Source organism: Paramormyrops kingsleyae, chromosome 25 (assembly GCF_048594095.1).
Source record: "Paramormyrops kingsleyae isolate MSU_618 chromosome 25, PKINGS_0.4, whole genome shotgun sequence".
Classification (NCBI taxonomy): domain Eukaryota; kingdom Metazoa; phylum Chordata; class Actinopteri; order Osteoglossiformes; family Mormyridae; genus Paramormyrops; species Paramormyrops kingsleyae.
In genome coordinates this window covers 15,334,099-15,346,503 of record NC_132821.1, presented here as the reverse complement: position 1 = coordinate 15,346,503, position 12,405 = coordinate 15,334,099, and the positions used below count along the sequence as shown (strand labels likewise).

General features: G+C 41.8%; 1 protein-coding gene and 1 pseudogene across 1 annotated transcript; one reads left to right on the top strand and one right to left on the bottom strand.

The window, feature by feature from the left end:
- Positions 1-1,492: 1,492 nt before the first annotated feature.
- LOC140582852 (pantothenate kinase 3-like) lies at positions 1,493-7,161 on the bottom strand. The gene is made up of 9 exons (XM_072707244.1): positions 6,958-7,161; positions 6,028-6,117; positions 5,440-5,792; positions 5,063-5,307; positions 4,805-4,981; positions 4,376-4,499; positions 2,781-2,906; positions 2,239-2,368; positions 1,493-2,158 (listed from the first exon to the last, which is right to left on the bottom strand). Exons 1-8 carry the CDS (start codon positions 7,079-7,081, stop codon positions 2,318-2,320), a joined length of 1,290 nt encoding a protein of 429 aa, XP_072563345.1. The 5' UTR covers positions 7,082-7,161; the 3' UTR covers positions 1,493-2,158; positions 2,239-2,317.
- A 1,244-nt stretch (positions 7,162-8,405) lies between these two features.
- LOC140582768 (THAP domain-containing protein 6-like) lies at positions 8,406-11,849 on the top strand (annotated as a pseudogene).
- Positions 11,850-12,405: the final 556 nt, after the last annotated feature.

Here is a 12,405-nt window from a genome sequence, read left to right as displayed (position 1 = left end):
TAGAATAAAAGAGATTTTCTTTACTCACCAAACTAAGACGTCCAGACTTTTATTATAAGTGCTTGATTTATAATTTTTCTACCACAGTAAAGGGTAGAATGGTCTCTCCGGGTCGGAGATGGGGTCCTCCACCAAGTGGAAGAGTTTAAGTATCTCAGGGTCTTGTTTATGGTTCAAATTACGGGGGGTACTGTACCCCCCGATCAAATCCCAGACCCCCCCCAAACAGACAAAAATAGCAGTTTGGGGGGGGGGGGGGTCTTAACATTTTTCTTTTGTTGTAAAAAAAAAAAAAAAACGATAACCTCACCTTGTAGGAAAAGTTTATGTAAAACTATTTCAGACACCCCTAATGTGGACCGTACCATTTTACCCACCTCGGTGCCAGAAGCAGCCAGTCGGTTGCGTCATTCATTCTCATTGAGTGACCTGTTCATTGTTTTTGTCTGTCATGGTACTGTTTGTCGTGTGTCGCACCCTCCACAACCTTCAGGATCTTATCACGGAAGATCTCCCACGTAACGTGAGGTTCAGCAGCCACACCAAAGTCTGTAATTTCCTCAGACAAGCTGCAGGCAAACTCATTAGAAGCAGCCTAATCTCAGAGTCTGGCCAGTTCCAGCCTCATTCTCCTAGTACGTGGTACTGTAGCCTACTGGACCTAAGCTGAACCCTCTCAGTAGCAACAAGTTTGTCCTCAGAATTCATCAACTGGCTACTTAAGTAGACCCTGCAGTTCTGTAGGAACCTCTAGTGTCTGCCCACAAGGATGTGATCAATCTCCTTCACTGCACCACCAGTATAGGGGTACCCAGTCTGACGATGCAGCTGAGGGTGCTGGAACCAGGATCCAGAGACCCGCAAACCCTGATGTTTTGCAAAGTCAAACAACATCCTTTCTTGTTGTTCCACATATAAATAATGTGACATTTGGTGGCAAAGCATCATGCTACAGGGCCCCTATATTATGGAATGGTTTACCGGCCTATGTTTGGGATACTGAATCAGGCTCAGTCTTCACATCTGAACTGGATACCTATTACTTCAACTTAGCCTATCCACAACTTAACATATTACACACTGAAACTATGGCTGCTGGTACTGCCATACATGCCATTTTTATCCACTATGCTTGTCAACACCTCGGCACCACTCCAGTCCCAATCTGCATGACCCTGTTGGCTCTCCAGCAGTTTTGACTTTCAGTTTAGGTCTTGCTTGATTTTAAAATAGTATTTCATGTAGTTTCCATGTAACAGGACGATCATGGTACTGATTTAAACAGAAATTTTCATTACATTTACAGTATTCACAACACAGTGCAATTATTTCCATGCTGTAATTTCTATAATAGAAAAAAAACATAGATTCAGAAACAAATAATTCAAATTACTACTATGTGTAAATGCATGTGCTTTTAGCTTTTTGCACACCATGGAATTTACTATTGACACTAAACATTTAGAAAAGTGGTAAAACACACTCTCATAAATATTTTTAAAGGTTTTTATTATGAAATAACTTCTTGGGTCTGTTTCTCTTTTTCTCCATTACCTACGTTCCTCCTTGGATTGCCACCTTATCATGGGGGAGGGGTTTGCGTGCCTCAGTGACCCTGGGGGCTATGTTGTCGGGGGCAATAGCCCCTGGTAGGGTCTCCCAAGGCAAAAAGGACCCAGGGGAGGGGCCAGACAAAGAGCAATCCAAAAAAACCCTTATGACAAAGAATTCTATCAAGGTCTCGTTTCACTTGCCCAGACTAGGGTCACCGGGGCCCCACCCTGGAGCCCGGCATGGGGGAGGGGCCCGTTTGCCAGCGCCTGGTAGCCGGGCGTGGGAGGAGTTTGGTGAGGTCACACCGGCGGGGATGAGGATTAGCACCTCTAAGTCCGAGACCACGTCACGCCACGTCGAAAGGAGCCAGTTGAGGTGGTTTGGACATCTGGTGCGGATGCCTCCTGGGCGGCTACCCGGAGAGGTTTTCCGTGCATGTCCTACAGGCCCCGGGGCAGGCCCAGGACATGCTGGAGGAATTATATCTCTCGGTTGGCCTGGGAACGCCTTAGAGGGAGAGGGAGGTCTGGGTATCTCTCCTGAAGCTGCTACCCCCGTGACCCGAACTCCAGATAAGCGGAAGTTAATGGATGGATGGATGGACCTACGTTAGAAAGAAAAGCTTAGAAGACAAAAATAAAAACAGAATACACAGTAACTGAATTAGACACTAGAATACACTACCTGGCCACATGGCAAAGATGGAGTTGCAGAGGTACAGGAGGGCGGTAGAATATCACTCTGGTCATTTATACTTCTGGGCTTAGGAGGATTTTAACAGCTCCAGAAGTGACCCAACAGCTCCAAAGTAGCCCTGTAAAAAAATAAAAACCATTATACACATTATAAACAGTATACATTCATTATGTGGTGCTCCAAGCAAATAACTGCTTAATGAGGAAAAAAAACATGAACAACGAAATGAAAAACTGTGCATCAACAAAATGGCTGATTCTTTAGAGCATATACAAAAAGTTCATAAGCTAGCGGCCATTAACATTAATTAGCTATTACCAAAGGTGGAAATTTCAGATCCAGAAAGTATAAATCCAGACCATGATTTTGTTTCAACCAACCAGCTGAGTACTCTGTGACATTGACTCTTCATACACAATTGGTTGGTTGAAACAAAATCCAGGTCTGGATTTTTACTTTCTGGACCTGAAATTTCCACCTCTGGCTATTACAAAACATTAAGGGAGGCTTGAGGTTAAAATGACTCATACCTCATGCTGAAGAAACAGTGCTTTCAATCGTCCAGCAGACCAGTACTCCATAGAGTAGGCCAGCAGCTTCATGGACAGCATGTTACCCCTCAGGAAGTTGCCCACGAACACCACTCTCTCGATGTTCTTCAGAGAATAAAGAAAGCAGCTAGCAAGCAGTTTTAAACAAATTCCCCATTTTAAAACAAAAATATACTTCTTGCCCCAGTGGTGACTGAACAGCATGAAGGAAAGGCCTTTACTACTACTGGAATTTGGGTTTTGCATCATGGGAGACATTACAGAGAAACTGCCTTATGAGACTTGCTAGACACAAAAACACAGTAAGAAATTTTTAATATCTTAACAAAACAGAGAGCAGGGCTGTTTAGTAGGGATAAGCCAGAAGTCTTTGTTCTGGAGGTATGGTTTTGCTCTACATAGTGGGAAATTTCTTTAGTAATGCGGTTCATCCCACTCTGTATCACGTATGTGAATCATATGTGAACAGAGTACACTGGCACGGTGTGTGTAATAGGGTGCGGTGAAAAAATCAAAATTTCCAATCGCAATTTCCAATAGTGCGGAAAAGTTGTCACTGGACCTCGTTATGAAACGTGCCAAATAACTTTGAAATAGGTTAATATTTTCAGGTTCCGCAACGCGATTGAAGTTTTCACCTGTCACATCAATGGGCAGTATACATTATCCATTATCTATACTCATCGATGTTGTGCTTGTGCACTTTCACAACATGATAATCGCTACAAAATACCAGTTTGTGGGTATTAGGGTGGGGTGAAAAAAATCAAAATTTCCAATAGCAATTTCCAATAGTGCAGAAAAGTTGCCACTGGACCTCGTTATTAAACGTGCAAAATTTCTTTGAAATTTTGAAGGTTAATATTTTCAGGTGATAATCACTACAAAATACCAACGTTCAGGTAACACAGATTTTTACTGGGTATCAGCCATACACATACATAACGTCGCTCTGCGGCTCTACGTGCATTACGATTAATCACCTGTCATGCACAGATCCATGCTACATATCATCCATATCATAACGCAATGTAAAATTGTTCCTCAGTGCCACCAAAATGAAAAGTATTAAGCATGACAGTCAAAATGGTTAGATACACTATATTACCAAAAATATTGGGACACCCAAATTCAATGATTTGGAGTGGCGTCCCAATATTTTTGGTAAGACCCAGATGGATAAAGCGGTATAAATATTGGATGGATGGATGGATGGTATAGATAATGGATAGTGTATATTGCCAGTATGTCAGTGTAAGCATGCTCCACATTTCTGAATGAGTCGTTCCCCACTTATTCATTGTCACTGACTGATTGTTAGGTTCTTGTATTAAATTGTAACAATTTACATCGCGTTATGATATGGATGATACATAGCGTGGATCTGCGCATTGATGTGACAGGTGAAAACTTCGATCGCGTTGCAGAGCCTGAAAATATTAACCTATTTCAAAGATATTTTGCACGTTTAATAACAAGGTCCAGTGACAACTTTTCCGCACTATAGGAAATTGCTATTGGAAATTTAGATTTTTTCACCCCACCCTAGTGTGTAAGCTGTGACAAAGGCTTACATCATTCAAGGCACACATCCTGCTGATGGAGCCGATGTTATTCGTGATGGTAACTAATGCTGCCCTGGCCAGCTCTTCTTTGGACACTGAATCGCGCTGCTCTTTATAAATCATGTTTCCAAAACTGAAACAAAGAGTACACAGCAATAAATAAACCCTATTTTTTTCTTCTCTGACATGTCTTGGTTAATCCTGCAGCATCAGGTATCATGCAGGTTATTGCTAATACCTCTAGGTTTAAATATGACTGAGGGTTACTGAATCTGCTTTTCAGATTACTCAGCACCCAAAACCTCCAGGCATCCTTCCTTGCTCTTGTGACTTCTTACAGTATTACATTGCTTGAGCACAATTTTAAGCCTTGTATCAGGGCCGGCGTTGCAGGTCATTCTAGGCTGACTTACACTATATTATATGACCACATCCTACCTGGAGGCCACAATCCAGCCTGGGAGACCAAACCTCTCATAGTCGCCCCCATATATGTCCCGCACAAGTTTGTCTACTTGTGTGCTCTCCCCACGTGAGGCCAGCTCCAGTGCTTCCTCAAACGTGGAGCAACCCGTCAGCAGACAGCACAGCCCAAGGAAAGTCCCTCCACCGAGACTGAAAGCCAGACATTAATCAAACTGTTATATCAATGTTAGCTTTAGAAGATATAAAAATTATCATCGGAGCCTAGCTCACCTTGTTCCAGAGACACGTTTGAAATTATCTCTGGAATGGACTGTGAGAATGCTGACCCCAGACCCGATGTTGACAAGAAGGAATGGGTAAGGGTTCTCCAGTGGGTAAGGTTTGAGGAAGCACTGCTCTGGATGAGTTGGATTTTCCAAGTAGAAACACTCGGAGGGTCCACTGGAGTTCATGTACAGGGCCCCACGGATGACACAATCCAACTCATCCAGTTTCACGAGCTGTAGACCAGCAATCTGAAGGGGTTAGGGGGAAAACAAAACTGATAATAGGATTTGTGATTTCCTCTGGAAATTTCCCCTTTTCAAAGACAAAGTGAATCACATTACATTGTAAAAATCTGAGTCAGAAACATCAGCTGAACTCACCGTTTGGAAATCAGCCTCAAACTTGTAGGCCCCACCACCCGTGGCACAGAGTGTTTTATGGAGCCTGGAGAACTGCTTGTCACGGGTCATTCGCAGAAAGGCAGGGAGGTCTTGGGTGGGGAAACGAATGAAATGCAGGTTCCCCATTCGGCCACACAGCTCCAGACCCTTCATTTCCAGGTGGACATCCCGGATGCCGGTAGAGCCATAAGCCACATTAGAGGTCAAACAGGAGCGGATGTTTTTAAGGTTTTCCGTTTCTTCCTGTTCCTCCTCTGTTGTGATGTCCTTTGGTTCGAAGTAGACTATTTTTGCAAGGGTCCCACCAATGTCCATTCCGAACCAGGGAAAGGCTTTAGCAAGAAAAAAGGGAAGTAATTACTTTCCTGTTTGATATTCATAAATCTGAAGATCAACAATTACTACCAGAATAACTAAAGACGATCAAAGAATTTATCCATCCATCCATTGGATAGCTTACTTATCTGCTTATTGGTCTGGACCAGCATCTCTTACATTACATAAAAATGGGAAACCTGGGAAATAACATGAGAAAGGCCTTTGGATGGGAGTGGTGGGGACACTTACGTGGCTTGTTCAACCTTGGCAGCTCCGCTGTGTGTCCGGCAGGGCTGGGCGATGTGCAGGGTTTGGTCGGCTCCTCTGGTTCTCTGGGCACTGCCGTTGTTAAGTGTAAGTGATATGTTACTAAACATATATTTAATCAAAACAAATTATTATTGTTTTAAGTGTTGATCTGTGGACATATTATTTATTACTCTTTCAAGGGTATAGGGCATACGTGTGTAAAAATGTGTTTTTTTTTATCCAATGCGAAATGTATATACAGTAGTACCTCAGTTCTCGAACTCACTAAAACTCGAATTTCTTGAAAGTCGAACAAACCAGTTTGACCTAGAACTTGATCTGAATATCAGAAGTCGAACCGTGAACGCTGACCTAATATAAATTGTACATGCCAGGAAATGAGTCATACTACAATGCAATTCTTACTTGAATGCCTTCTTCACAGACTGGACGATTAACCAAATAAAGCAGCGCGACATTACAGTAACTAAGAATAAATAAACCACTAACTTACGTGTATTATTAGAGCATTCATGTCATTTATTTAAACTTTATTTTACCAGGTAAATTAACTGAAAACCAGTTCTCACAGCTTTACGTGATATTCGGGAGAAATAGCAGATTACGCATTGGAACTGCCTGAGATACAAACGTCATGCGTGTAACTAAACTCTTCAGCCAATAAGGGCAAAGGTGTGTCGTCACGGAGGCGGTTCCAGTTTGTGCAGCATGGGGATCCCACACGAGGTTAACGAGGGGGCGTGGCACACGGAAGGAGCGGACGATCGGGGCATTTCCATTATTTCTTATGGGAAAAATTTGATCAGAACTCAAACTTTTTAGGATTCGATCCGGAGTCCGGAACGGATTAAGTTCGAGAACCGAGGTACCACTGTATATTACACATATAGACTATAAGTATCAAGGTACCTTCCTGTAGCTCCACCCTTTTACTGAGTCGCCGCACAAGGTACGCTGTACCGGCTGCCGCAAGCACCACTCCGGTTGCGCAGAGCAAATGGCGCGGCTGGAAATAGCGAAATAAACTGGCCATCGCTATCACTTGCTGCTTCCTCCAGGAACTACTAAAAGGAAATGAGAATCGTCTGCCCGGGTTCTAGAACATATGTTATGTTAACAACCTCACTGCAACGTAGACGGGAAAAATACGTCATCGGGGGTGGAGCTTATGGAAGGCCGTCATGGCCGAAGCGTCCTTTCGTCTAGAAGCAGATCGTTTCACGCCTGCAGACTGGCAATGTTAGGCAATGCACGCGAACATAAAAAGACGGCAATAATTCACACGTTAATATTTCAGCCCGTCGACCTTACATCTTTACCTCGACAGACAACCATATAAAGCTCCGCGTACTGGCGGCATTTTGCAGCGGGTCTTGATGTCAACAAAGTGATCCTTCAGGATAAAAGGACAATCTTCCGTGGTAGTTTAGAAGTTCTTTCATACCTTCCCACAATGAAGATAATTGACTGAGAACTGTGTGTTCACCTGGGCAGACCTGATGTGCTTAGTGAAGCTGCACTTATATCGTACCCTATATAACGTGCGTCGGGAGTGGATCTTTTATTTTATAGTGACCTATTCCACATTAATTTCCCTAAACTGACTGACAACCACCAATACATTGTACAGTGTATCCACCCATGATTTCCTTATATTGCTTACCCAGTGTTTAAGAATAAAGTGCAAATATACTCGTGCACAATATTTGTTCTTTGGCGCCTTAGCATTCAACATTTTCTGAGCGATCATAAAGTTAACATGGACTTGGTTACAAAACAAATATTAATCCTATTTCAGAATTCGAGAATAGGTTAACATACTGTGGTTTAAACGTGTTACACTCAAAGTTGGCATGATAGTTCCAGGTCGTAACTATTAAATTATCGTCGTAAAAGTTACCGTGCATTTAGCGTAATTACAGGATACGTCCACCATTTTCATCTGGTTTAGATTTCAGTAATAAAAACCAATACATAAAGACATAACCTTACTTCTGGAACCATGACCTCTAAAGCAAATGAGCTTTGACCTGTCCAGTTTATATATATATATATACACACATACAGTGGTACCTCAGACCTCGAATTTAATCCGTTCAGAACCCCGGATCGAATCCTAAAAAGTTCGAGTTGTGATCGAATTTTCCCCATAAGAAATAATGGAAAACCAATTAATTGATAAGATAAATGCCTTTTGCAAGGCAGTGACTTCCAGAATATTCGGTTTGTTTTCCTCTTTTTGCATGGTTGAAGACACAGTTTGTCAAAGGAAATATAATGGCTATAAAATAAAAGCCATCACTGCATACCTCAGGTGAAATATCTTTTACCAGACATGATGCGTGATATATTCAAAGATGACACAGCTGTCCAAGTTGAAGTACCTCAGGTGACATTCTTGTTTCCTTAACATATCTATCTCAGCCAACTGTTAAAGAGCTACAACTTAGTAGGTTTTTGCAATATTACCAAAATACAACAAAAAAAAACTGTTTAAACATACCGTGCATACCAACACCCCACAATCGGTCTTTGTCAGTCACGTGTCTGCACTGTCTGACACGCCCCCATTCGCCATTTTTAAGGTATTCGCGGACGCAAACACTAGGAAGAATTGAGAAGAAAAAGCAGAACGAGAAAATTTCTTACAGAGAAAAACTTACGAAGGATGCCAGGGATCAGTATTTGGCTAAATTGTCAACAATCAGCAATATAGATCCGTATGATCTCACATAAAAAAATGGAATTCCGACGCGACATTGTTGCCTCTAACTTCATCTCTGGATATAACAAACTACCTTGTTTATGGTATCAGCGCTTACACATATGAACAGTTCAAGAACTATAAATCTCTTGAAGCCCACGGACATTTGATCAATGGCTGGGTGTAGGATCTGTTCACATTTCGAAGGCAGGACTGCGACAACACAATCGTCACTGCAAAGGTACGCTAACTTGTAATCAAGTTGCAAACAAATCTGTACAGCCTCGAACAAATTAGACTAAAGGGGGACATGGTCCAGGCATATTAGATTCTAACAGGTCTGGATGCAGCCAAATGGCTACTTCAATAAATTTCTTATGTTCAAGTTAAGTTATTAGTAATTATATGATGAAGTTAACTGTAATCATGTAGACAGCCTTACAAATGCATAATAAATAATAATACATGGAATAATTTAACACCTCCTCTACCTGCCGTCCATATCCTTTTTTCCAAGTGGGAATCCGAAAAAATCTTATGTTGTGGTCCACCTTTCTGCCTTGTGATTTAGTATGACAGCCTTTCACACAGCACGAGTATCCCATCTTTCGAAGGATAAAGGCGGATGCAAACGCTTGCTCTTGAGTTATATACCTGCAAAATGGCGATTCGACCCAGAATACACTGCGACTTTAGCGAGTGTGACATCAACTGTCAAAGACCGATTGAAGTCATCTGTGTGCTTCCACATCTGAGGACAGGAAATTGTCCAGCCATCTAAGGAGTTGTGCTAGCGAAAAATGTGTCTAAAAACACAAATCACAACTTACTCATGATTTCTGACCATACACATTATCATATGAAATATATATCTCTGTAAACACACAAGATATTACACCTGAGCATTTCCATCACTTCATCATCTATTGTGTTGTGTTGCTCATTTGTTACTTCACCTGTGTCCCATTAGTGGTTCGGCTCTTAGATCCCAGAACCAGTGCAAAAGATGCAATGCTGAAACAAAGCCTCCAAATCCTACACTGAAGTTGATTTTTCAGCAAGTGCAATCTCCATCTCCGCTTTTCAGAGGGGAGAAACTGCTTTCTGGAGTACCACTGCAAGTAAATACTGAGCACTGTTTCTTCGGTTTATCTTTGGATAATATGTACATTCTATTTCCTAATCAATCATCAATCATTTCTCAAACTTTGAAGGTTTCCCAAAGAAATCCACCTCAGGAAGCAGTGGGAGGTAGCCCTTAGGCGTGAAGGTTTTAGCGCCAATGATGCATCCAGGCTCTGCCATGAGCACTTTAGACAGGAGGATTTTGACAGGACAGGTCAGACTGTGAGAATCAGAGATGGAGCTCTTCCCTCTGTGTTCAGGTTTCCAACTCATCTCCAAAGGGTAGGTGTGTAGTTAGGCTATAAGGATTAGATAGTCAGTGAAAAGTAATTTTTTTTAAAGGAATCAGTCATGTATTCCATAGCATTAGGCTGTGACATATCTAACTCTGTTCATGTTTTTAAGCATTTTATTTTCTTTCAAATTAGCCCATGGCAACCAGGACCACACTGACTTCAGTGAGGGCACAGGTGAACCTGTCAGTAGACTGTTCTTTGCCTGTCCAAGAGACTGAAGCTCTGCCTGATCCTAGTGTTGTGAGTACTAAGGTCCTTTTCAAACCTCTTTTGACACAAAACCCTACCCCCTGTCATGCTTTTCAGATAAACTAATGCATACACATTGAAACATGCTGCTGTTAAATCAGATACACACACGCATGCAGTGCTCACAGTGGAATTGCGGGGTGACGTGATTACAAATACAGACCAGCAGACAGCACGTTATACTAACTATGAATTGACTGATGTGATATAAACTTGACTCCTTGTGTCTACTTGGACCATTCCTACGCGCTGCCTACATCTCTTGAAAACCTAAGGACTAGACTCAATGAAATCTTATCTAGGGTGGAGAGCATGAAAAGAGAAACGCTAAGGATCGAGAACGGAGAGCAAAGAACAGAGTATGTGGTCTTCTGCAAAATTTGAGGGAGAAGAACCTCATTAATGAAGGGCTGAAAGAGAGGCTGGATTTATACTCAGGTAGAATAGAAATAAAATACAAATATGGAGAAAGTGGTATGTACTTAAGGGTAAAATTCCAAAAGCCATCCTAATTATTATTTCAAAGGGAGTTTCTAATTTGTGTGTGCTAACTGAATTTTAGCTCTTCCAGTGCATCTCCTGTCCAAACAGAGCCATGAGTATACAAAAGATCAGAAAGAGTTTGCCCTCAGTCTCCACCTACATGGTCCCAAAGCCTACAATTATCTCAGAGAGTCTCTCCATCTTAATTTCCCACATCCACATACATTGCAAAGGTATTCATCCATTTGATGTATTCTTTCTAAGCTTTTATTTTTATCCCTTAATCATGACATGTAAAAGGTGGTGTAATTAATCAATACCATAAATAAATAATGATGCATAATAAATAGAAGCCTTTTAAGTAAATCCTCATCATGTGATCAAATTGTTGCTTATGGTTATCGCCCACAGTGATTATTAATTGATTGAAAAAATCCTGAATTGGGCATTTGGATTAAACTGGATTTTTTCATTATACCAAGTTCTTTTAGATGCCAACCCTGGACTCAACATGATGAAGATCCGGCTAAATATAGACGCGTGAGTCTTCTATTGGATGCCATGACCATCAAAAAACATGTCCAATATGATCCACATACCTAGGAAATGTCTGGCTTTGTGGATATGGGGGATGGAGTGAATGAAACGGATGTGGCCACACAGGCTCTTGTTTTTATGGTGGTTGGCCTATAAGGCCATTGGAAGGCTCCAACTGCATACTACCTGATCAACTCCCTGTTGCCAGAGACACAGAAGGTGCTACTTGTTCATGCATTGGAGGAACTGCATGAGCATGGGATGACAGTGGCGTCTGTTACAATGGATGGACATGCCTCCAATGTCAGCATGTGTAACCAGCTTGGATGCCGGCTGAAGGTCAACCCTGGTGAACCGTTAAAAACTTTTTTTGCACATCCAGTGACTGGTGCAAAGGTGTTTGTGACGATGGATCCTTCCCACATCTTGAACTTGGCACGAAATATGTTGCAGGTCTACAGCCCAATAAGCAGCACCACTGGCCAGATCAACTGGACATACATAGTTAATCTGAATGATGTCCAAGCAAAAGAAGGGCTGCATGCTGCCAACAAAATCACAGACAAGCATGTGAATTTTGATTCACAGAAAATGAAGGTGTCCGTGGCTGCACAAACACTGAGTCGCTCTGTGACAGTAGCTCAGCGCACATTGAGGGACCTCGGCTATTCACAGTTTCAACACTGTGAAGCAGCAGCCGAATTCATTGAGGTAATGTTACATGCAAAGTTTAATAACCATGAAGCAAATAGTGAAAAACATTGATGCTATATTTTAGTAATTAGCTAATGATACATGGAAACATGTTATTTATGCTAATGATTCAGATTCCTCCTGTTATAATACATATATTTGCTTTTAGATGATTGACAGGCTTTGACATCATGAACAGTTGCAATCCCCATGCCAAAGGTTTCAAAACTCCACTGAGCTGTTTGAATTGAGCAGAGAGAGTAGAGTTTT